This window comes from Odontesthes bonariensis, chromosome 20, assembly GCF_027942865.1.
Source record: "Odontesthes bonariensis isolate fOdoBon6 chromosome 20, fOdoBon6.hap1, whole genome shotgun sequence".
In the NCBI taxonomy this organism is placed as follows: domain Eukaryota; kingdom Metazoa; phylum Chordata; class Actinopteri; order Atheriniformes; family Atherinopsidae; genus Odontesthes; species Odontesthes bonariensis.
This window is the reverse complement of record NC_134525.1, coordinates 7,989,416-8,015,655: the sequence shown is the minus strand read 5'-3', so window position 1 is coordinate 8,015,655 and position 26,240 is coordinate 7,989,416. Positions and strand designations below refer to the sequence as shown.

Below are 26,240 nucleotides of genomic sequence, written 5' to 3'. Positions count from 1 at the left end.
CGACTGTAATCAGCGTCCTGTGCGCATGAGTCTAATTTTGTTCTGGTCCAGTGACTGTCTGATCTGATAAACGTTCGAGCAGAGCACCCTGCTGTTCTGTACACGACATGAGACACATTTCACATCCATGCTTCAGTCATTAACTGGAATGGCAGCTGCTAATGCTTCGCAGATAAACAACCAGATAAGGCTCTGGTTTTAGCCAGATTTTTTAATAAATGACCCCTGTTCATCCCACTGGTAGGACTGGTCCCTTGTTTCCTGGAGGGACTGAGGGAGGGAGGAGTGCTGGAGCAGAGGAGGAGTGTTTTGGGATGGAGGGTGGAACAGTTTGAAAAGCCAGTGTGAAGTTAGAGGAGCTACACACACACAGACAGCAAGACAGATTGGGAAGGTGGATGAACTTTGTGCTGTTAAGTTTGGAAAAAAAAACGTCTATGAAAGAGACAACTTCTAAGTTTAAGAGACGTTTTTAAAAACTTTTTTTTAAATCAAGTTTTGTTGTTTCATTAGATTTTTTTAATATTTTTTTCAGATTTCTCTGTGTGTGTGTGTAAGTGTGTGATATAGTAAACCATGGAGCTGGAGCACTTAAGTGGCGGTGGGGTTAAACCCGAGAGGGGCAGCAGTCGTCTCTACAAGATAGCTCTGGCCATGTGTGTGTGTCTCTGTGTTGCTCTGCTGCTGGCTCTCATACTGGGTAAGTCCACACACACAGATACACATTTCCCTCTATCCTACATTATAATTTTCAAGGAATTCAACGTATGGTTTTTGGTACGCTCTCTGTCCTCAGATTATGGCGCATGCAGACTTTTATAACACACACTGGTGGAAGCCTTGTGAAAGGGCTTGGGGGTAACTTGTGTCAAACTATTTTTGGGTCATGCCAGGCTGTACAAACACCCACGTTGACATGCACGATGTCATACTCTCCTTAAGGCATGGCAGGAGTCAAACTTCTTGGGAAATTTGAAAGAATGTTTGTATTGACAGTTTTTGAAGCGGTTTCAAATGAATCTGCAGGGACTTGTGTGGCAGAGTGGTGTGCAGGATGTCTGTGATTATATAGTAACAGGTTGTAGAGCGAGTTAATGAACAATCAGACTTTAAGAAGCACAGGGGTTGACACATAAACCAGTTATTTGCCTCTAGAAGCTTGGCTATTACACAGCTTCACAACACACTGTAAAAAGTGAGACAATGGCGGTTCAATTATTTGTTTGTTCCATATATGTGGCTCAATGTCGAATAAAACAATGTAATCACTTCTGGGATTTGGACAAAAAAACTGATTATTTCAAAGCCAGCTTTTATGATAATGAGTGTACAAGATACAATTTATTTGCATATTTAATGTTTTAGTAATTTAGGTCACGCGTTATAATCTTCCATGGCGTTACATTTTTTGTGATTGAATTACAGAAACGCAATATAACAGGCAACTTATTGCAATACTAACTCTCTTCCAGTGTAGAAACGCATGCGAATTAAAGTATCTGTTTCCGTTCGGTCAAGCATGACTCAAAATTGATTGCATTGATGCTGATGGACTTTTGTAGAGGGGTTGAGATTTGTTATTCAATGTTCGAGTATGGCGCCGCACTAGTGGCAGCCTGCTGCAGCATCCCTGTTGTGTCTTCGTTTGCATCTTTTTGAGATTGGTTTGGATGTTGTGCTGCTGGAATGATTTCTGCTGGTAATTCTGGTACTTTTTAAAATTTCATTATGCATAACCATGGCAACTGGAAAGTTGTTTGCTTTTCGGAGCAGCTGATTGATCTTTCCAAAGCCCGAGTTATGCCTGGATAAGACCCCAAATCAATGTGAGTTGAGGAGGAGATGCAGAGCAGGAACAAAACAAAGAAAAAGGAGGAGGAAGTTCAAACCGTTTCTTCGTTTGATCATCCCGGGAGCGTGAGATCGGAGAAAATAGACAAGCTTGGAGCCCTGATGAGGATGAAGCTGGAATATCAGGAAGGAAACACACCAGCTTTAATACGGGCAGACAGAGACTGCAGACAGAAAGGTAACAGTAAAGAAGGAGGGATTACAGTGCTTGTTAACAACAGATGGTGTAATACTGGACATGTCACTGAGAAGGAGTGTATCTGCACCCCAGATGTTGAACTGTTGGCTGTGAGTTTCTGTCCATCTTGTCTACTGAGAGTTCACCTGGTTTACCTGCCGACACCGTTTGTGACATTAGCTACATTGTTGCCAAGCTGAAATAACACTCTAATCTAGTCATGGCGATCTCTGAAGAGTTCCTCCACTCCTCTCTCTGCAACACTTAAACCTTCTAAATATTTGTCAGCTGATTTTTATCCTTTATTTATAACAGAATCCATTAATTATTTTCTACTGATGCGATATATCGGGTCTGCAGAAGCAACAGGTCCAGCAGGGAAACCCAGACATCCCTCTCCCGAGCATCACTTTCCAAGTTCTTCTGGAGGATCTAGAGGTGTCCCAGGTCAGATGGGATGTGTAATCCCTCCAACATGTTCTGGGTCTGCCCTGGGACCTCCTCCCAGCTGGACATGCCTAAAAAACGACCAGGAACCATCCTAATCAGACACTTGAGCCAACTCGGCTGACTCCTTTCGATTTAGAGAAGCAGCGGCTCTTCTCTGAGCTCCTAACCCTTTATCTAAGTTCTGAGCCCAGCCACACTCCTCAGGAAACTCATTTCAGCCTCTTGTACCTGTGACATCGTTCTTTCGGTCCCTACCCAGGACTTGTGACCATAGGTGAGGGCTGGAACAAAGATGGACCAGTAAATCAATAGCATCACCTTCCGGCTCAGCTCTTCACCACAATGGACTGCAGCAGCACCCTTAATGCAGCTGATGAAGCCCCCATCCATCTGTCTCTTTCTCACTCCCACTTTCAATCACTCATGAACAAAATCCCAAGATACTTGAGCTCCTCCGCCTTCGGCAGACACTCATCCCGGACCAAGAGTGAGCACTCCTCCTTTATCCGGCCTTAGTCCCTAGAAGGGTGTCCTAAGGCAAGCTGATCTCAGGCAAGTGGTCAGACTATGAGTGGTTCCAAGACCTCGATGAAGCGGCTCCAGACAGTCAAAGTTAACAGTAGCACATCATTGATGATAATTTGCACTGCAGCGATATAATTTCCCTTCAGAGATAGATAAAGAATTATTGAATTGAACTGAATGGTCACCTGGTTGGTGAAATAAAGGATATTTGTGTGGTGTGCAGTGCTGGTTTTAAAGGGATAATCCGGTGTAAAATGCACGTTAGATCAATTTACGGGATGTTGGGAGTGCATACGTTGAGTTGACATCAAAATCATGTCATTCGGATGTGTTTTGAGAATTTCGATTTGACCGTTTTTAGCCAAAAGTCGTTAGCCTGGAAGTGATGAGGGCATCGAGTATCGCCGCTACAAAACGCTATTTTTATACCTCTTCTACAGTTCCAAACAACATAACACTTACGTGGTAGTGAGTAGAGGGTCCCTACAGCCAAACCGAAGTGTCCCGAGGTCTTCATGTGGTCGGATATAGAGTCCAGAATGAAGACCGTGGTGAAGTTGGTTTGATATTGGTATCAAACCAACTTCACCACGTTCTTCAGTGGCAGCTGCAGCAGCAACATTTCCGGAAAGGTACTGGCTTGATTAAATTCATTCTGGACTCTATATCCGACCACATGAAGACCTCGGGACACTTCGGTCTAAATGTAAGCATGACCTTTAAAATCACATTGTGTATTGAAACTAGAAACCAGCCCATGCCCGGTCAGAGTGGTGGTGAACTTGGATCCACTGGTTGATAGTTGAGTGACTCCACCACCAAACCCCTCCAGTGTCCAGATACTGACCTTTTCACCCTTTAAAGTTACACTTAAGAAAGTGGCTAATTCTTTGCTCTCTGGCTCCCCCTACAGTCGTGGGTTGTAGCACCACTGTCATATTGCCAAACTGCCATGTGAGCCCTGCATACATGAATTTGTTGTCATGTTGAAGAGGCCATGAAGTGTGACGCGAGGGCTGGAAACCACTGTTGTGACCTTTGGTATCTCGCAGCCCCAGGCTCATGCTCAGGCAGCAGCAGGCTCAGGAATGTGCACGACAAAAGTCTGTGTACTGCATAATGAGTCCCAAGCACCAAGTTTTAATGCTCTCAAACTTCTTTAGTGTTGCTTTAAACCTGTTAATCACTCTGCTCATAACAGTTTCACACAATGCAGTGCACTGTGTTCCCATATGCAGTTATTTTCGTGAATATAAACTCAATTAATTTCACAGGAATATCACAGGTAGTGAATTAGCAGGTCAAGTTTTGACAGTTTCACAGAGTTCCTTAAGACTGTGTTGTGTGTTTTAATTTCCTTAGAATGAGCACGTTATATCAGACCAGACTACTTTCCCCTCTCCCACGTTATTACAGCTACACAGAAGGGACAAAGCAAACATTGGCTCTAGAGTGAGCCCCTCTCCTGCTTTGAGGTAAACTGAATGGGCACCTGACCCACTTCAGTTTGCATACAGGCAGGGGAGGGTCACTGATGATGCCATCAGCATCACACGTCTCACTGTTAAGCACTTATGAGACCCGAACGCCTATGCAAGGATTTAATTTGTTGATTTTAGTGCTGCTCTTAATACACTTCAGCTTCATCTGCACATTTCAAAGCTGAGGCAGATGAGTGTTTCTTTTTTTGCCAAAATAGCATTTTTCTTTTCTAACTGACCAAAGTCAACGTGTCAGAGTCAACAACAACCTTTCAGGTCCCAGATCCATCAGCACGGGGGCCCCACAGGGTTCCGTGAGCTCGCTAATCCTTTTTACACTGTACACGAATGACTGCGCAAATAGCCACCCTGGGAACACCATCCTCAGCCTACTGCAGAAAGACATATGTCCATCTGTCTGTGTCGCTGAAATCGAAAAGTTTGTGCAGTGGTGTGACGCCAAACATCTCACTTTACAATTTTTTACACTTTACAATTAAAGAGATGGTTTTGGGCCCAAGACCAGTGGGAGATCCCAGTCCTGTGATCCTTCACAATGCACACAACAGTCAGCTTACTGTCAGTATGTTAGAGACAAGGCCCCCACTCAAGCCTCAAATCCTACTTTTATTCAATCTCGTCCAGACTTAATAACTAACTAAAATATTAACAAAAAAAAAACAGTTTAGATATGGGAACTAAACAAACGCAAAATGGTAGCTGATGTAAATCGTGGCCTCAAAAATATTGTTTAGTCTTACAGCAGTTTCTGTGGCCGGATATTAAACACAGATCTAGGGCTGTCGCGGTGAGGGAATTCCCACCGCGGTGACTCATAGCCGCTCAACAGCGCGGTATGCGGTGATATCGCATTTTTGTTCATTAGGCTACTGTCCACGACATGCAATGTTAGATGAAAATCGAGCGCATAATCCGTCTTTTTTTCCCAGCGATTCTGACATTTCACTTTGCTTTGCCTGTCATTTACTCGCTCACAGACCAACATAGCGGAGATCAAGCGGCGCATACCCCAGTTCTGCAACATTGTTGCCAGTGCCACATGGCAAATATCAACGTTGTTGCAGACCTGCGCACGTTTCGTTTAGTAATGACGGAGAAAAACGAAGCAGATCAGGGCAGCAGTTGAGCTCACGTGTCCGGGATATAGTTTTTTTTAACAGACTGCCGCCGACCAACCAACCCCGGCACATTTTTTAAACTTTTTTTTTTTTTTTTAAATAGTTTCACACAGTTTTGTTGAAATGATCAGGTATTTCCCAACAGCAAATGTGCACACCAAGCTGTGGTTCTGTGGAAGCTAGTTGTTTGTTGATATTAGACGGTCGCATTTACAATGTTAAAATGGATAATAAGGGAAGATTCAAAGCCATAAAGTGTCCGGACTAGGCAGAGGAGTAAAGCCGAGATAAAGGTAGGCCACTGCATTTTATTTTAACTTCTATTGCTACGACACTGAGTAGGCATATTCTTGTAATATCAGCTGCCGAGGGAGAATGAGACCACAACGAGTAGCATGCAGACGTGTGTGCGTGTGCGGTGCCTATATGCAAAGATGACGACAGAAACGCGGCACCTCGCTGTGTTAATGTGTTTCTCCTGCCTTGAGGGGAATATACAATGTATCATTATTACTGTGCTGGCTTTAAAAAGTATCAGTTCTGTCAGTCGCTTTGTATCTACTGTGCAGTCTTAAAAACTCGTTTAGTTTCTCGAGTTGTTCTGCGCGTGCAAGCGTGCGTGCGGTGGGCGGTGGTGGCGGTGGCCTGGACACGCACCGCGGAGGTCCTCTCAGCACCGCGGTGATTGCATTTTGCGGTTATCGCGACAGCCCTACACAGATCAGTTTTGGTTGAGAAATTCGGTCACTTGGTTGAATCCTTAACATGACCAGGTTATCTGTTTGCTAAACTAACTTCCAGAGGCTCACAAAATAGACCCACGGTTCCCATATGAGGACATATTTTTCCCTAAAAACGACTTCCTGTTGCTTCCTATAGACTATGCTTAGGTTGTAGGACCCTACAATTACATACAGCTGTGGGGGGGAGAGTAATTAAAGTATGTTTACAGAATCATTGGGCTTCAGGAGGTTAAGGCTCATTGTTTTGGTTATTAAGAAAACAATAAGATGAGTCATCTTCGTTTAGTTTTACTGTTCTTTAAGAGTTTCAGTAGTTTTAATGGTGCGTGGTTGTAAGGACGGCCGTAGCTGGGAGGGGCTCATGTGCTGCTCTGAGGTGGGATAAGTATTGTTTTTTTTTTGTTGTTTTTTTGCTATTGGGGGAAGTAAGCATTCTTGTGGTGGCACTAAAGTGCAGTTATGCTATGTGCCTATGTATGCAGTTCCACACACCCACTCTAGTGGAACCCCTCCTCTCGTCTTCAGCCGGCACAGGAATGCCAAGTGGCTGCTTTGATTTGTTTACCCTTTAATAACTTACCAGAGTATGACTCTTTGACGTGTGTTTGTCTACTTGCATGTTTGTGTTGGTGGATAGTTTTTGGTATCTCAGGAATGGACACGGGGCTGGCATTTGTTGTGACACTGGAGCCTCAGGCATCTGTGTGTGTGTGTGTGTGTGTGTGGTTTCTGATGGAGTTGTCGTGGAGAGTGGGGGGTGTTTGGGTGGTTGCTGATTTGTTTCAGGCCGAGCAGGTCGCACAAGGTTGAAGTTAGGAGTCTGGGCCATTTGTACTGAAAGTGACCGCAGCATGAAGCAACCCTCCAGCCAGGCAACCGGAACAGCGGATCTCAGAGGTCAGACATTGCGGCGCAGCTCGGTAACGCTCCACTCAACCGTTGACGATGAGGATTTGGTTTCTAAATCTGTCGGCTCACTTCATGGCTCTGTGCAGCCTCTGTTTGGCTCTTGGCCACCTAACATGGCTGAGTGTTAAGTGGTTTCTGACAAGAGGTTGGAGAGGCTCACCTTCTAGGAAGGAAGTGAATGGATAAACCTGCGGTTGCAGTGCGAGTAACGTAAACAGAGGGTGGCTCATTTAGTCTTTTTGTGGGGTTCTGCTTGCCCATGTGGAGTAATTACAACTGAGAAAAATGTGATATATTCCTGGAGAGCACTCAAACCTTGCACATGATTTGATAAAGACTATAAACAAGTGATTTTCAGCTTCTTTTCTAAATAACTTTATTCCTCCTATGCATCGGTGCTGCATACAGTACTCAGCCAAAAATAAAAACATTGAACATTGTGGCTTACCAATGCAGAGGAGCTGTACTGTTTACTCTGTGGGAGAGCTCTCCAGTGTATCAGCTGCACTTTGTTCCAGGTTTGACCCACTTTCATAAAGAGAGGATTACTACACTTCACTCTAAAATATCACGCGGCTCCAGCTGATGCAGTAACGTTAAATTAAATACAGTTTAGAAGCAGCTCAAATGTTTTGTATGAAAAATCTTAGTCGACAAAGAAACTCGTAACTCCATTTGCTAAATGCACATAGTGAAGCAAAAAGTGTCGGGTTTCTGTGGCAGTACAAAAGATAAAACTTACTTTACTCAAGTTAAACAAGTGAAATACCTTTCAAAATTGTACGTAACGAGGAAGTGTCACGAGAAAGCTCTGACAGATGGAGACAGAACAGTTAGCACATGGAGTGTCTAAGTAAGACGCATTTTTTGTCTATATTTAAGTATAATCATATATATTTTTCATACCTAACCCTTATCAACTTGACCTCATAGCTGAGTGGAAAAGTTATTGAGTTCATTTATTAGACAATAGTGGGCCAGATGGGACTTGAACTTCTCTCCTGTCGTGTAACATCACCGTCCACCCCCTCTCACCCCCTGATGACGGGTTTTTAATAATCTAAGGGCTTGTGTCCGCACAGTGCTTTTATTTTAGCGCTTTTTTTTTTTATTGTCCCAAATGAGTTGGAAGCAAATGTGGAGGGTAAAATGCTGCACCCAGCACCTTTTTTTCCAAAGCGCTTTGCCTTTTTTATGTGGCTGCCCCGAGCACTTAAAGTCGAGAATCAATTAACTTTTTAGAGAGGCCCTGGTGTCGTCATGGTTGGCAGATACCGTCACCCAGGTGACCAGGAAAATGGAAGATAAACGTGCCCTCACTGTGTCTTTCTATGTCAAACAGAAAATATCAGAATACAGATGGAAAAGCTCATTTATGAGAGCAGAATTCTTAAAGTTGTTGGGTAAAAAAACTTAAAGCAGGTATGGAAATGGGTTGCTATACTGTGATATTCACTGAACTGATGTCTCGGACGGTTTGTGTCTCCGTGTTGTTGTCGTGGTTGAAAGCTAATGTCACAGTTGATTTATCACAAAACAGCAGCTAAAGTGGAGATGTGTTGTCATCGAATAATTTTTGATGAAAGGCCAACAGGAAGCGCTCCTCAGTTCCCTGCCACTGCTTTTCTTGCCAGAAAGAAGACGCTTTGTGTGACTAAATCAGCTCAATTGTTGCCAAAATTCGACAACATCCCAGTCCATTTATTGTGATCTCTGAAAATTTCAACCACACCTCTTTCTGCTACACTTCAGCTTTCTACCTGTTTGTCAGCTGTTTGTATTTTACTTTATTTTGTTATTAATCTATCTATAATAATAGCACATATTCAATAGTGATTTATACAGCAGTAATATGATTTCCCTTGGGGGATTATTCAAGTATTATTGAACTGAATTGAAAAAAATGGTGACAGTTTCATGCCTTGTAAAACGTGGGCAAATAATGGCTTGTAGCCCAGACAATTAACAATTTAAAATTTTAATGTTTAATGTGGGGGAACTCCGGTATTTTCAACATTAAGCCTATTTTCTGAGTCGTCTGCAATGTTTTAGAACCCCCCTCACCGCTTTTTTGATGTTTACTACTGTCTCCGGTATTTGCCTAATTTGGATTAATCTCAACCTGCTTCAGAATGGCAAGTCATGTGCATGTCCAAAAAGGTCCGTAAAAGCACCATAAACTCCCGTTTTCAAAATAATCAACTCACCGGAGTGGTTACTGGTGTGCACTGGTAATCCATATCAAATTTCGTGGCGAAAAGTTGCTTCTGTCGTGTTTTATTTGACATTTTGTACAGGATGTTCGTTGATATTACTCCGCCACCGCTAAGAAAATAGTGCGAGCATGAACGAGGATATGGTAAAAACAGAACAAATATCAAACCAAAGGGAAGCCGTGCAAATGTTGAGTCCAGATGTGTGTGGATCTGGATAGGACTGTTATCCACGACCGTCTGATATTTTAAAGAACCATTAGCAAAACAAAGAAACTCTTCCACGACACCTACATGCACTTAGTTAGCTTTCCATTACTGTGGATGAAAAACAGTTGAAAAATGTGCGCACGTTGCAGCCTTTCATTTGGATTTAAGTATTTTTCTTTAATTAAATATTTTCCGCATAAAAATACTTTATTTCAACCAGAGCTGAAAATAGTTATTGGGTTAAAGGTTCTAAATTAAAAAAAAAAAATGTTTTTGTTTAATTGCTGTGTTTTAATTTAGTTTCATCGCTGAGATACAGCAGTTATGGCACAAGGAACATGAAGTTAAGACTCCCTCTGTGTTATCTCAGCTTTTCTGTGCTATGTTTTGGTAGCTGGTTCTAAGTATTTACAGCATGCATGTTGGAGCATGTGAAATCTTTCCGTGGAAACAGTGGGCACTCCCGTATTTAGAGAGTCACCCGAATACTAGCTTTCTAGCATTCACAAAGCAATTCAACATGTTCAGCTAAGGATGATCCTCCAGATTTTCTTGTTCTTCGAATAAAAAAAGCCTCTGACAGAGAGTCAGTATTGGTTTTTCTTGAGATGGAGAGTCCTACGAGCTGCTGAAGAGCCCCAAATTAAATCTGGTGAGACACCATGTCCTTACAGCCCCTACAGGGAAAAATAACAAGCATGTGGTTAATACATCTTTAATGTGGAGACTTTATATTTTCAAAAACAATATTTTGGGGGGAGGTTTAATTCAATGTTTGAAACACAAAAAGCAAGTTAGAAAACGCACCACACAGTTTTCATCAGCAACATTTGCTGTGTTGTCATGAGCTCATGTTAGAAGAAGAAACGATGAAGCAGAAAAGCCCAAATTTTCCTTTTGATTATTTGACGAGCACATTCAACAAATCCCACGGGACACGTTACCAGTAATGCCTAACTTTAAGTTAAGTACCAGCACATGTGTGCGTGTCTGGTGCAAGCTAAGCCCGAAGACCTGTAAGTGTGGGAGTTCTGTGGGAGTTTAGGAAATTCACATCATTTCAGATGATACCACATCTGTCTGGCATTGTGTTCCAGGGAGTGCATCCATAGATCTGGTTATCTCTTTTTCAGCCAAACATTTCTTGTGAAACTAAGATGTACTGTGCTGTTTCATGTCATGCACTCCCTTGAGAAATCAAATAATTATGTTTGGAAAAAAAAAGAAAAAGCCATAAAACTCACAGTCCCTTGATTTCTTCAGTTTTAAATGGTTTCCCAGTCTCAGTTGTGGCTGCATTTCCTCTGCTTTGTGGTAGTTTCCGTGATCTTCCATAATAATATGCAGAGGGACTTTATTGTCTCTTCAGATCATGTGTAGCTGGGCAGCACAGACAGTGCTCTACCCACATGTGTTCAGTTCTATTGACCTTAACCACAGCTCTTTTGAGAGCCTTTCCTTCTTTATTCACAGCTGTGGATACAAGCCAAATTTTAAAATAGCATCTGTCCCGCAGTGTTGAAAATGTTGGAAAATGGAGACAATGGAAAACTGGACATGATTTCAGTTTGTGGGATGATGGATTGAAATTCCTGCACCTGGTCACCTTATCCACTGCAGACTGTATTTGTGGGGTGGGGCAATGCTTTGGAAATACCCCTTGTTGTGATTTTTACATGTAAGTCTTTTCTTCTCTCACAGTCTCTCAAAAGTCCAGTCAGGAGGAGTTCTGTTTGACCCCAGAATGCATTGAAGCAGGTGAGAAAAAGTAGTGCCTTTGGTTGGCTTAACTATGAATCGCTTTAGTTGGGTCCAAACTTATCAAACTTGTAAATCTTTTTTCTCATGTCTGCAGCGGGGTCTATTATGAGTAAACTGGATCAGTCTGTAAACCCCTGCCAGGACTTCTACAGTTACTCCTGTGGAGGTTGGTTAAAGGAGAACCCGATTCCCGAAGATTCATCCTCATATGGCATCTACCCCTGGCTGCGGCAGCATGTTGACATTAAACTCAAAGGTGTGTACAATCATTAATTTCCTGTCCTCATCCTTTATGATACTGCACTAAAAGACTTTGTTGTGAATGAGATCAAGCCTTGTCTTCTATTAAACAGCTGTGGATTACAGACTTAGAAGAAGACCGCCAATACTGCATCGTGCTCCAATAACATTCTAACTCACAAGTGAGAGTTTTACAGGTTTTAAAGTCTACACGACTCACAACACAGGTCAACACTAGTCCTCTAGATTTCATGCAGCTCCCTTTAGGCCATCTTAGGCTGGATTCATATGTAGAGAATTTAATTCTGGATCCGTTGGTTTGCTTTTCTAGTGTAGCTTGCGAAAGAAAGTTGAGAAAATTTCAGCTTTTTCAAGCAGCAGCGGAGCCACCAATCAGTCAAATCACCAAACTAATTTTGTGACTGATTGTCATTACAATTCCAAGCATGAGGCACAACCACCGATTTGTGAGCCCAGTTTTACAGCCTTTACACAATTCTTCAAATTTGCCATTAAACAGCAATCAGAATGCTAGTTTACACTAAAATTTTCCTTTAAAAAATGACTTTAGAGAGGTCGCCCCTCAATAAAGCCTACTCTACTCTGATTGGTTGGCTAAAATGACCTGATTATGCCCCGCCCACCATTTCATATGAGATCTAATGCCTGAAAGTGTTTAACTTTATACTAAATTAGTATACCAATCACAAGATGAGTGATCAACAATTCTAATCAACTTTCCAGAGCATATTACCAGCGTGTGCTCATCAGAAGAGTCAGACTTGTGTATTTGTCAGGATTAAGCTAAACGTCTTGAAAAGTTAAAGTAACACAATAGAATTTGGCAAATATTTTTTGCTCTTTGGCTCTTCCTACAGTTGTGGGATGTAACACATCTGTACAATCAGATCTCCATGTTAGCCCGGTACATGTACAGCCATACACATGAATTTGTTGCCACAAAGACAACATCGAATGTCCACAAAAATGTCAAGTGACAATAAAGCAAATCGTGCGGTGCAGGACTGAAAACCAGAGTCGTGAACAGCGATCATTTCAGCTTCCGAGCAGTCCAGGGCAGTTTCAAGCCCGGGAATGTGCAAAACAAAGGTCAATGTACTTGAAAACAAGTCAGAAGCACATAGTCTTAAGGTTCACAAACGTCTCTAGAGTTGCTTTGACATGGGAGCAGTAAGTTGTTGGTGCTGTTAGGAATGACACAAATGTTTTTTTTGTCTAAAGAGTTATTGGAAGCTCCTTCAGATGCTGCCGAACTGGAGGCAGTGACCAAAGCTAAGATCCTCTACCGCTCCTGTATGAATGAATGTAAGTCGGACACTTTTTTGAATCTCTTTGCTAATCTCTTAAACCAAATGCCATCTGCTCGTTATGTACGTGCATGAGTCCTCACAAAGATACAGCAAGCACACAGGGGTATAAAGCAGGTTAAGATGAGCTATTGATCAACATGGCAGATCTGGGTCATTGCAGAAGCTGTCAGATACACAAGGGGATGTATACACAAGGAGCACTCATCACAAAAGTAGACAAAAAACAATGAAAATGGAAAAAAAATGAAATAAATTGAAGTTGGATGTGTTTCCTGTGCCTGTTTACGAAGCCATACTGGAGGAGGCAGATGCAAAGCCGATGCTGAAGACGCTCAAACAGCCTGAGTTTCGGTGGCCGGTGGTGGGAGACGGGCTTGGTGGGGAGTATCGATGGTCGCAGAGTCAGTGGAGTCTCCTGAAGACGCTGGCAGAGATGAGGAACCAGCACAGTAAGAGCGTGCTGATCCGCCTGTACGTCTCCCCCGATGACAAAAACTCCTCACACTACATCATCAAGGTCAGATATTCTCCGATTGTTCTTGAAGCCTGGATGCAAATATTTAACATGCAGTTGAATAATGAATAATCTGACACATAACCCCCCCCCTGTAAATCAACAAGTGTGATTTGTAACTTGCACCTATTTCATATGTAAGGAAGCCATCTGCCAGGGTGGAAAGAAATGATGTACAAACTTGAATCTTTGGACAAAAAAAACACTCTTTAATGTGCATCCAATAGCATATTATAATTCAAAGATGCAAACACACTGTTGAGGACACGTACAGCTTTTTTTGTGGACACACATACAGCTAAATCTTTATGGCTGCAGCAAAAGTCACAAGTTGGAAAATTCTGGAAAGCAGCAAACAGTGACATGTGCAATCTGTCTTGCTGCAGCTCGATCAGGCTTCCTTGTCTCTGCCCTCCAGGGAAGACTACATCACCAACACTTCCACAGCTCGGGCGGTGAGTTTTTGCCCCATTTTTCACTTCTCTCACCTGAAATAAAACCCTCCTTCCTGCAGGTTAGTGATTCCACTGGAAATATTACCAGTTAAACTCAGTTAACTGGTAATATCTCAATGTTTTCCCAAAGTGGGCACTGTGTTATTCACTTTGTATTTAAAATATATTGACTTTGCATTTCCCCCTTAAAACAAGGGAGATTAAAGAAAATTCTGATAAAACTGAGAACTGATACTGCAGCACAAGAGCATCTAAATGCACATGTAATTGCTTGATTGATGTTTGATAGGGTACAGCTTTTAAAGAATAAAGGAAATGAGCCTTTTTGTCTTTTTTGTCCGTTTATGTCTCTGTCCAGTATCGTGCAGCCTTGCTCAGTCTGATGGTGGATGTGGCCGTCATGCTTGGTGCCCCAGAGAAAGCAGCACAGACCCAGATGGAAAAAGCTCTGGCCTTCGAGACCAAATTGGCTCATGTAAAGACATCATGTCCGATAAATATAATCCCTAACGCATAGAAATTACACAATGGGCCTGTGTGGCTCAGGAGTTAATTAAATATGAAAAATCAAGAGTGAAATATGAGGCCAGTTCATCGGCTTTGCCAAATAAATTAAGGACCAGTCGTTTCACTAACAGGGCTCATTGTGTTTGCAGATCCTGATTCCCTATGAGAACCGCACCAGCGAGAACATGTACAACAGATACACGCTTTCTCGCCTGCAGCGCACCATACCACAGGTACCCAAAATACCCACAGATGTGCCAACAAAAGCCTTTATTGACCAGGACAATTTAAAGACACCAATTAACCGAAAGTGCATGTTTTTGGACGGTTGGAGGAAGCTAGAGTACCCGGAGAGAACCCACGCATACACGGGGAGAACATGCAAACTCCAGAAAGAAATCAAATCAGTTATTCTTACTGATGATAGATTGGTCTCCTTACTTCAGTGTCTTGTTTTTTTAAGTTTCCATACACTGTGTTTTGATTCTTTTTAAATTTTTAATTGTCAAGTTTATCGTTTAAATATGTCGCCTAAATCTTTGTCTTTTTCCGTCATCGTCTTTATGAGAGAAGGTGGCAAAAGTGAGAATTAGTACATCTGTGTTAACTGTTCTGGTTTATTTTCACTCAAGATAAACATGTGCTTTCTTTCAAGAGCTAAAATCGAGGAACTTTTCAGTTCGGTACGACATGCTGCTGCTAACAAAATGGACCCACAAGCCCGGCTAAAGCCCACGAAGAAACTGTTTATATTGTGTTTCTTTAATCTGTTTAAAATCTAGTGTCGAAAAAATGGTAATGACAGTGTTCTCAAATTATAATACAGTGAGGAAAGTTTATATATATTTATATATTTATTTATTTAACTGAGCACAGAAGCTTTTTTTTTTTATGAACTAACTAAAAAAAAACAACCTTCAGAATTAGGATTAAAGGTCTGAAGGACACAGTGTGCAGTTCTTGTTTTGTTTTGCATGAAAATGATTCAATTGAACATGTGAAGCACTGGACAAGCAGTTTGGATAATCAGAAAACATTGAAGAAACAACTCTTTACAACTTCTTTTTTAAAATTGTATCAATGACTTCCAGATGTTACATATGAGCAACCTCTTCCCGTCTCCTGTTCCCTTTGTCTGCAGTTTGACTGGCTTGCTTTTGTAAAAGCTGTGGTTGAGTCTAAAGATGATGCGACTCGATCCATCTCCTCCTCCGAGCCCATCATCGTCAGAGCTCCGCAGTACTTCAAGGACCTTGTGAAGCTCATCAACGCCACAGATCCAAGGTGCACACACTTAGACATCTTTGACAGGATCATCGTTGATATACTTACACTTATACAGGCCTTTTTTTAACCTGTTCTAGGTTCTACAAAGGGCTTTACATCTATTTCTCAATTATGCATCCCACATACAGCATGAACAGCTTTTTCTTTACGTCACACATTTATATGCCTAACCATGGACCTGCCAGTCAGAAGATGACCAAAAAATATTCAAGGAGCAGTAGATATAAAAGGACCCAGAAGTGTTTTGGCCCAAATGATGAATGAATGAATGAATGAATGAATGAATGAATGAATGAATCTGGTTCTCCCGAAGATAGTCCAAGTACCTACACATACACATGGTGCTCAGAGGCTCCCTTCTCCCATGATAAGTATCTTATAATCACAAGGCGATCCCATTTAAATGGTGTCTCTGTCTGTCTCCAGGACGGTTGCTAACTACGTCCAGTGGAGGACAGTCTTTTCCAGAATCACCACTCTGAGCCGTCGTTTCCTCTACAGATACCTCGATTACGCTCGGGTTTGTACACACTGCACTTCGAGAAATCTACGAACATATGTGGCTAAACTCCACAAAAACATTGTGTGAATGATACAGGCTTTTCTAGTGTAGTGTATCAGATTGTTTGGCTGGACAATCAAAACATGTTTTGAATGTTTTGAATGATTTTTTTATTTCTTTTTATTCCAACTCTTATTGTAATTATGCCTCTTCCATCATTTGCTTTTGATTCAATCTGAATTTCAGTTTTTGTACCAAATAATAACAAATCTAAAGTCTCTATTTTCAAAATTCAACAACAGACCACATGAACATATTTAATCTATATCCAATATTTAATGACAATCTATGTTATCATATTGCTTCTCAAAGAGTGTACATGTAAAGTATGTATCTATTGGTCGAGCCTTAGGTGCATATTTGATTAGATTTTGAGAAGGACTTTAGACCATTAAATTGGGAATGAAAGTTCCCTAAAACGTAATCAAATGTAACCGCCACGATGTTGAAGCTAATTAAAATTGCAGGATTTTTCAGGATATTGAAAGGGAATCTAAAGTTTTTTTGCGTGAAATAATAAAACTAAAGTTAAGGGAGAATCACCAACATTTGGTTGAGAATAAAAACATCTTGAGAGAAGATTTAAGACATTTGGCCTAAATGTTGTGTTTTGATAAGAAACGCTAAAATACTAGCAGTCCAAACGCTAAGATTTTTCAAATGATTTAAATCTTTGTTTTTAAGTCCTTTGCTGCAGAGTTTGCAAGTTCAGTCAAGATTGAAAATGTTTCAGTTATTAACAATTAGTCTCCTTTTTCACTAAGAGACTCATGGTGGGATCCCAGAGGGAATAGTAACTGCTTTGGAGGTCCACACGACGTCACCCTGTTTCTCTGACTCTTGCATCTCCACCAGGTAACCACAGGAACCACCTCTCTGACCCCACGCTGGGATAAGTGTGTTAACTACGTTGAAAACTCCATCGTTTACGCCACCGGGCGCCTCTTTGTCAACACACACTTCCAAGAGGACAAGAAACTAATGGTGTGTGTGTGTTCCTGATACGACATTGTGTTATAAATCTTTGGTTTTTGTGTAGGCGTATAACAGACGCCTTTCGGCCAGAGATGGTCTCGGACACATGATGCTGGTGGCAATGGCACTGTTTCTCTTTAAAATGGCCTTGTTTTGTTGTATGTAGATGGAGGAGCTGATTGAGGGCATTCGATGGGCATTCATTGACATCCTGAAGAAGGAGAACGACTGGATGGATCAACCCACAAAGAAGAGAGCCGTAGAAAAGGTGAGAACTAACTGCTGCTGCTAACTGCTCCCCCATCCCACCTCGTGTCTCATCCCAGCTGCTATGACCATTTGAAAAGAAAACAAACAACACAATACCGTACCAAACATTTTTACACATGAAGAATTTAAAGTACAGTACACAGGGTTAGACTAACCTAATGTCGTCTAACTATTAAAGTCTGACTGTGGAACGGATACTTTTGCATTGACTTAATCATTTCAAGAAATCACTCTTTATGTATTATTAAATATTTACACACTCAAAGCAGGAGGAGGTCACAGTTCATCATCTGTGTTAAAGAAGACTGAAACTAGCAATGGAAATTAGTTAGTTAGTCTATTACTTAAATCCCACAGCAACCCAACAGCAATTTGTTGGAAGTTAAGCAATCTGATGGCTGCAATTTGGAGCAATTACAAATTTTTGCTGCCAGCACAAATCTTCACCGCTGATGTAAATGGGTACAGTAAATCTACAAGTTTTAACAGATACACCACTTGTCCTTTAACATCTATTACGATGAATATAAAACAGATTTGGCTTTCCAAAGCAAGACATTTGAAGATGTTAATTTAGAGTCTTGGAAATTAGATTAATATGATTTTAATGCAGAACTTTATGTTCATTTTGTCCTTTTAAAACCTTTTTTTATGATAAAATGATCCTTTTTATGGGTGAAAAAAATGTTTTTCATTACTTTTACTATGAACTAATTCTCACTCACCGTCTTTGTTAAAATATTTGCACAACGTGAAACAAATCCCCATTTAATACGACTGTTTTTTTATCTTTTATTCCAATTCTCTCCTCCGTCTCTCAAGGCTCATGCAGTCTTGGCTAAGGTCGGGTACCCCGAGTTTATTTTGAATGATACCTACCTCAATGAAGATATACAGCAGGTGTGTATGTCATCGATTTAACATGGTTTGTTAGTGTAGTACAGTTGATATAATCAATTATATTGTTGTCGTGCCCGTTTTCTTGCAAATGTGACTTCAAATCTCCTCCAGGCCAAAAATGATCATCACTGTGGCTTAAGTTTTGATATAAAAGTAATTAAGGACAAAGTTGTACTTTTAACAGTTAGACAACTTAAACGATCTTAATGTAAAAACTTTAAAAGCATAACTTTGATTCTCTGTAGATGGATTATATGAAACACAGCCTCTGTGTTCTGTTGCTATCAGAAGGTCTTGATGAAACTATCAGTTAAAATCTAAATATATGCGTTTGTGTCTGTTTTAGCTAGAGTTCAATGAGAGGGACTATTACGGTAACGTGATGCAGACGCTGAAGTTCATCGGCCAATCGGATATCTCTTGGCTTCGGAAGAGCGTCCCACGGAAAGAGTAAGTGGCTGCTCGATGTGCGACTTTTTATGTTTTACATCCTCACTGACATGTTTCACAATGTTTTTCCCCCGCAGGTGGTTTACAAACCCAACAACTGTGAACGCATTCTACAGTTCGTCCACAAACCAAATCCGTAAGATATATGATTGATCTTTGAGATGCATGTTTGTGTGTAATAGTTATTGCCTTTTAAAAGCCATGCTTTTTTTATTATGCCTCACTCAACCTAAAATGGAAAACAAAAAAGATTAAAAATGACCAGACTTTCTACAGACACTTGAAGAAAATAATAAAAAGACCATTTTGATCTATTTTGGTAGGATTTCCTGCCGGAGAGCTTCAAAAACCCTTCTTCTGGGGAAGAGAGTATCCAAGGTGAGGTTGAATTAATGTGACATGCTCTACCAGCAGACCGAAGAAATGCCTCTTCATACTTTACTCAGGAGCAGTAATTCCAGGATTTTTCTGACATGAGCTTGTTGATAGCAAACGTCGACCTGTCCAGAGAGCAGAATTTCACACTTTGTGCTCCACAGAACCTGAAACTCTAATATAAAAGAATAGAAAATTGTACCCGTGATGGATCACATCACAGTTTTACAGACTTGTTTTAAATGTTCGAATAGTTTTACGTTTGTTCAATAAGTTTTATAAGATTCAATTCAAATAAATGTTTAATAGAATATCTTACCTTTATTATTATATATTGTGCAAAAGTCTTAAGAAGCCACACATTTCTTTATATTTTGCTCCCAAGCAGCATGACTTTATGGTTACATTTAAAGTAGTCTTGGGTAATAGTTCTTCAGGCTTCCTGGAGGTCTTTAAAAGTTTTTCTTTTGGAGATTGGCTGCTTTTTCACTTATTTTCAGTCCAGTCATTGTACCTGACAGTTTGTTAAGCCACTTTACACCTGAATCATTCAAGCAAAAAAAAAGGCACCTCAAGTGATGAACCAGTGCTGTCTCTACACATAACAGGCAACAAACCAATTTTAAATTGTATTTTATATCCTTTGTTACTAGCAGCCTGTCACAAAGACACATTTCATTCCCATTTATTTAGTTTCATCTATGAAAAACAGCAAAGATAACACAGTTTGACAGACAGAAAATAGTATTTCTGCAGCAACAAGGTGATTCCCAAAGAGCTGTTAGCTGAAAACTTGGCATATCTCAGCATGGTGTGCAGTGTGTCCTTAAAACATTTGAGGAAACTGGACAAGTGGAGGACAAAAGAAGAAATGTCAGGCCTAAAAAACTATCTACAGCAGATGAACAGTATCTGAAAGTGATGTCCTGAAGAAAGAGGAAAAAAATCAGGAAACAGGACCTGAGAGATGCATCTGGACCTTCAGTTGATCCATCTACTGTTGGCCCTCATCAGAGGTCATCTCCATAGAAGGGTGGCCTTTCTCAAGGTTCTTATTGTACTAAAGGCCTTGCCACATATTGACACATGAAAGTAATATTTATCCATGCTTCACAAAAGCACCTGAAGTCAGGAACATGCTAGTGCTACTCAGTTTTTTTTAAAAACTATTGTTCTTGATGTGATCTAATTTAGAGTAACTGCAGGAGGAGAAGCGCTCCCCAAGTTAACTGACTGCTTGCTAACTTTAATTTAGAACATTCATTAGTTTGGCTGCTAAAGGGGAAGCAATTTCACACATTTTCTGTTTTGTAGCATGAAGTCAAAACATTGAAAAATTCTTTTTCCAGTTGGTTTAATTCAGCTCTCATCTTTCCTGAAGCGCTTGGCTAATCTGACTGTTGCTAATCCTTTTCATCCTGTGATTTCCAGATCTTTAAGTTACGGTGCCATCGGGGTGATAGTTGGACACGAATTAACACACGGCTTTGACAATAACGGTACGAGCTGATACACATATACAAGTCTTTGTAGGGCAAAATATGTCAAAAACACAGAGTTGTTTTTTTTACATTATTGTTTTTTAACAGGTCGCAAATATGACAAAGACGGCAACCTTGACCAGTGGTGGAGCGAGTCATCTGTAACAGCCTTCACTAATAAGACTGAGTGTATGATCGACCAGTACAATAATTACCACTGGGATGAAGCAGGCCTAAATGTAAGGACTCTGTGCCACTTTTGTAAATATAGCTGAGAAATAAATTGTGAGAATGTGTCATTTGTGCATGTTTTGTTCTGCAGGTGCGCGGTAAGAGGACTCTGGCAGAAAACATAGCAGACAATGGGGGAATAAGAGAAGCATTCAGGGTATGAGCTGTGGTTCGAGAAACGAACCGCCCCATAATCTTCTCTAAAGTCAGTTTTACCTTGTTTTAATCAAAAGCTGATCTCTGCGATTAACCGCACGTCAGAGCGATTCGCTTTACTTAATATGATTGCGATGTCAAGGTGAGAAAACATTTGTTTTTCTGTTTGTTTGTAGGCGTATAGGCGGTGGGTGGATGAGAGCAGGGGTGGCGTGGAGGAGCCTCTCCTGCCAGGAGTTGAACTAAATAACAACCAACTGTTCTTCCTGAGCTATGCACATGTAAGAACACAACCACAACCCTTTTAACTACTGCAGTAAAACTCTGTTTTTAGTTAACTCTGTTCGTGTACGTTAAGAGGAACTATCTAATCTGTGAGACCAACAAACATTGTAACATGCTGTTTAAATCGTGCCAGAGACCCTGGGCCAAAACTTTATCTGAGATGTGATTTGAGAGCAGAGTGACCGCCATCATTGCAGCAGTCTAGTCTTTGCCCATTGATGTCAAGGTGCATCTTGGTCTGTTAGTTGCATGTCTGCAAGTACTCGACAGTCAGGTAGGCTCACCGTGGCATTGTTCTTGTAATCAAAGGGTCACGGCCAGGCTCTGTGTCGGTAGTCTGGCTAGTTGGCTGGGGCCACAAAAATAAAGCGTCTTGCTTCTCAAAACAACATGCGTTCAAAAGAGTAATACATTTGCATCACAAAATCGTTCTCCAGGAAAAAGTCAGACCTCACAATCGCTTGGCGCTATTTTCTCTCCCTTCATATCACTGCGTGCTGCCGCCTGCCGACAGCCGCACCTGTTACGGTGTTTACTGCTCGGTCTGCACTTCGGTCTGCACGGTCTACACAGCAGGCAGTGATATCAAGGGAGAGAAAATAGGGCCAAGCGATTGTGAGGTCTGACTTTTTCTGGGTGAATGATTTTGTGATGCAAATGTATTACTCTTTTGAACGCATATTGTTTTGAGAAGCAAGATGCTTTATTTTTGTGGCCTCAGCCAACTAACCGGACTACCTTCGTCAACGCCAAAACGAGGCTGGAACTCGGCTCACAGGACGCAGCAGGGGGTAAGAAAATGTTCATAAATTATATTACTAATATGGGATGTCATAAGGCTTCATGTCAAAAGAGGTGAACTATCCCTTTAAGACAAATGAAAGCTGAGACATGAAGGCAGGGGCATAAAGATATGAAAATGACATGGAAAATAATAGGTGGTGTTCCTGCCCCTCACTGTTCTTCTTCCAATAGATGGAGAAAAAATGTGGCCCTTTGATGTCATCCTTTGTTGTAAGGGATGATAGTGGAGATGCTTTAAGAGAGTCAGTCAAAGCTATCCACAGATTCTAACAGGATGCTTTGGGATATAGATCTATGTAGATATACTCTCTATAGAGTTTTCAATATGTTTGTACCATGCAGGTTAGATGTAACTCATACAGACCAGAAGCAGCCAGGGAGCAGATCCAGAGCGGAGCCCACAGTCCACCTAAATACAGGTGAGATCCAACCCTAACCCTAACCTGATTCTAACCCAAACCCTAAATCCAAGTTTTAACCCTCAAAAATCTTAAAGGAAATCCCCTTAAGTTGGTGTGCTGTAAGGTTTTGCCCCCCCCCCCCCCCCCCCCCCCCCCCCCCCTCATGTAGGACAAACAGTACACAGAGCACCCTTCCAACCTGACTTTTATTGTTACTGTTGCCCTGCAGAGTTATTGGAGCGATGAGTAACTACGAGGAGTTCCGGAAAGCTTTCAGCTGTCCTGAGTCGTCAGATATGAACCGAGGAGCGCAGTCCTGCCGGGTGTGGTGAAATCAGATCATACTTCATACTGAAACCAGATCTGAACCCTCAGTAGGATGTCCGCTCATTATGCTGGACATTGCTACATAGTTTACACGATGAGGGAGCAATACAAAACAACTGCTGTTTCCTTTAAAAAAAAAAAAAAAAAAAAACATACTTAAACATGTCTAATATATAGACGTGTTTTGAAAAGAATGGAACAGTTTAAACTGGCTAACAATTCTCCACCTTTATACTCCACCAATACATTTACTGCATTTTTCTGCAGGTAATGCATAAATGATGTCGAGAAGACATGTAAAATATGGTCAGATATTCATTAGAGCATTTAAATAATTTACAGATTGATAATAACTTTTGCAGTCATTAATAAAAAACATTAAAAATGGAATTAGATTAAGAAGATAAATCAGGATATTCTCTATAAATGATAATGAACACTGTAAACCAAAGATCAGTTATTCTTTTATCGTTTTTGTGAAAACACACATTGAAACAGTGAAATAAGAAAATAACTTTTTATATAACTTTAAACTACCTAAGACCAAGTACATATACGAATGTTATTTCTAAGGGTGTGGACCCTAAATGTCTTTTGATAGGTCTCGGTTGGTTTTTGTTCTGTTCTGAGGAGCACACTGGTTTGTGGGAACATGTGATGTCGCTCTCAGGAAAATTGTACACATATTCAGAATATTAGCAATAAAATATGAAGTAAACACCTACCGACATGTTGGTTTTGATAAGTAATAATAAAACACACCTAATCTCAGAGAAATTGAGATTTTTTTCATAAATGTTTTACCTTTTTCTCCAGAAATCTTTTCTTTATCTTTAACATATGTTTACTTAAATTGACCAGTTATATATTTTAACTCCACATTGAACTGTTTTGACTTTGCTGTCTAACTGTAAATTGTGGATATGGTTAGAATTGACTGTAATTTATTTTTTTTCCCTCTGAAATTACTTTTAAATAGTTAAATTGGAGGTTAACTTTAAAGATTTATCTATTTAAAGCTATTTTCCATGACAACTTAAGCTGTTTTTTAAGTTTGAAGGAGCAACTTGAATAACCAGTTAGGGAAAGTTATACTCTCAGCTTTTTAAAGCTCTCTTTTCAATATCCCCCCCAGCTTCCTTAATACATAAACATTTCTGTATTGTTAATTTTGGAACCAATTAAAAGTCCTGACCTCTATCGGCACAAATTGCAGCCAACTGAATACACCGACCTCCTCCCAAATTTCAGAGGGTATGAAAAATGCCGGACTACTGTAGGAACATGATTGTGAGGCGACTTTAGGTGTATTTAAGACACCAATATCTCATATTAAGGTCTTAAAAACACAACCATTCTTATTTTAGCAAAGTGTTCACTCATAAAGTCGTTGTTATTATTACAAGGAATGCATTTCTGCCAGTTGATCACTCTAAGTGTTACACACTGAATCTCTAACAATGTCGCTCTTTTCACTTAAGCTTTTAGTCTAAAAACAAATCTCATAGAACATATGGAATTATACAGATTCAGTTCAGCTTAGTTGACTTATATGGTGCCATTTCATAACAAAAGCAATCACACTGCATTTTATAAAGAAGGTATTACAGTCCAATCCAGTTGTACTCCAGATCAACCCAATTCATTATAATCAAATTATAATCCAGTTAGCTCCCATTCATTACTATCCAGTTTAATTAAGTACAATATAATCCAATTCAGTTCAAATAATTTTAGGCAAATTCACAAAAAGGAAACCAACGAATTGCTTCGAATCCCGACTTTGATTCAGTCCCAAATCCTGTGCATGCACGAGGCGCCAGGAGGGAAAAACTCCCTTTTGACAGGTAGAAACCTCCAGCAGAAGCGGACTCAGGAAAGGTGGCAGTCTGCCTTTACGGGACATAGATAGAAACAAACCCACGAAGCTAATGACAACAACCATGACAACAGCCAAGTGAAGAGAGGTGTTCAGTGTATCATTGGAGGTCCTCCAGCAGCATAAGTAAAGGGATGACTCAGGCTCATCAAAGCCAGAAAATATGAGCTGAATAGAGCTTAATCTTTAAAGGATTCATATGTGAGGAGAATTTTAAATTCTCTGTTGGAAAAATACTAATATTAAACACGATCCATCATATCTGTCAATTTAAAAAAAAAACTAGTTTGAGAATCATTTCACAACCCCAAGATGCTCAGTTTACATCAATGATTTTAGAGGTTAAAACAGCAAATATATTTTTTTTAATTGCCCAGATTCGTTGACTTAGTATCCTCAGAGAGTGAAAAGTAAAGTTTAATGCTTATTTTTTAAATTCTAAACATCAGTGGCTCTGCTGTATAGGTAGGTTGAACGAACTTCATGTTTTAAGCTCTTTATTACAATTTAAACATTATTTTCATTATTGCTATATGCTGGTGTTTTTCTTGAAATATGCTATTTTTGTAACTGTGAAGAAATTTGGCATTTCCATTATGTAAATTTTGTGCTGTGATCATGGTTCACTCCCTCTGTTTTTATTTTCTGTCAGGTTATATTAAAACTCTGAGACATTATGTGGATTTCTTAAGTTTTATATGATTGATAAGCTGAACTGTAAGTTGTGTGTGTGTGTGAGTGAGATTGAGGTGACAGATGGCACATAAAGAGAGCTGATGTATGGTCAACCAGAGCATGTCCTTTTATTGATTTTCCTCCGGACCTGCTATTACACTCAGAGAGCGCCACAGATCACATCTCATTCATTTATATCAGCAGTTCCCATAGCAACCTACTCTGTGTTACAGGAGACTCTTGATCCAGATGCTGTTTGCGTGTTTGTATGTGTGGCTCTCAGCTGGTCTTACAGTAAACAGCAGGGGTAACATTAATGACATGTACCTGTGGCATCACCCGGTGGCAGTCTCATCAATTCATGCCAATTAGAAAAAGTCCGATGCCTCAGTCTGTTAGGGTGCGTTGGTGGGTGTTGGGTTCATTAAGAGAAGGGAGGGTGCGGCAAGAGAGATGGATGATAATGAGGAGAGATCTGATTCTACTAGATATGTGAGCAGCATTAGGCCTGTGGCGACCGTTCTTTGGCTCTACCATTCATCAACAATGGCAGTTTCGATTGCGGATAACTAAATGGGTAAAACAGCTGTTGCTCACTTTTTCCTTTCTCGTAATTGCCGCTCTCATACATCCTCCTTTTAACTAATATTTGGTATTATTTTTAATATTGCTGGT

The 26,240-nt window shown here is 40.5% G+C and overlaps 1 protein-coding gene across 3 annotated transcripts; it reads left to right on the top strand.

Annotated features, from left to right (window-relative positions):
• The first annotated feature begins 270 nt into the window (after nucleotides 1-270).
• On the top strand, nucleotides 271-25,565 carry phex (phosphate regulating endopeptidase homolog, X-linked). 3 transcript variants are annotated; one of them, XM_075452246.1, is made up of 23 exons: nucleotides 271-394; nucleotides 536-700; nucleotides 11,401-11,457; nucleotides 11,555-11,716; nucleotides 12,943-13,026; nucleotides 13,322-13,548; nucleotides 13,932-14,000; nucleotides 14,359-14,475; nucleotides 14,657-14,740; nucleotides 15,649-15,791; nucleotides 16,221-16,314; nucleotides 17,212-17,340; nucleotides 17,498-17,599; nucleotides 18,424-18,501; nucleotides 18,848-18,951; nucleotides 19,029-19,087; nucleotides 19,275-19,329; nucleotides 20,758-20,825; nucleotides 20,916-21,046; nucleotides 21,130-21,195; nucleotides 21,371-21,475; nucleotides 22,626-22,702; nucleotides 22,914-25,565. In XM_075452246.1, the coding sequence occupies exons 2-23, from the start codon at nucleotides 577-579 to the stop codon at nucleotides 23,014-23,016; spliced, it is 2,238 nt and encodes a 745-aa protein (XP_075308361.1). In that variant the 5' UTR covers nucleotides 271-394; nucleotides 536-576; the 3' UTR covers nucleotides 23,017-25,565. The 3 variants fall into 3 exon arrangements, with proteins under 3 accessions (XP_075308361.1, XP_075308360.1, XP_075308362.1); XM_075452245.1 differs by having other exon boundaries at nucleotides 271-700; XM_075452247.1 differs by lacking the exons at nucleotides 271-394; nucleotides 536-700 and adding an exon at nucleotides 7,129-7,264.
• Nucleotides 25,566-26,240: the final 675 nt, after the last annotated feature.

What these genes read in the sequence shown, in the direction of transcription:
- phex (XM_075452246.1), top strand. Translation starts at nt 577, where the DNA reads ATGGAGCTGGAGCACTTAAGTGGCGGTGGGGTTAAACCCGAGAGGGGC. An exon ending in CCTCACACTACATCATCAAG is followed by an intron (nt 13,549 to 13,931) that starts GTCAGATATTCT and finishes GTCTTGCTGCAG; the next exon opens with CTCGATCAGGCTTCCTTGTC. An exon ending in TGGGGAAGAGAGTATCCAAG is followed by an intron (nt 19,330 to 20,757) that starts GTGAGGTTGAAT and finishes TGTGATTTCCAG; the next exon opens with ATCTTTAAGTTACGGTGCCA.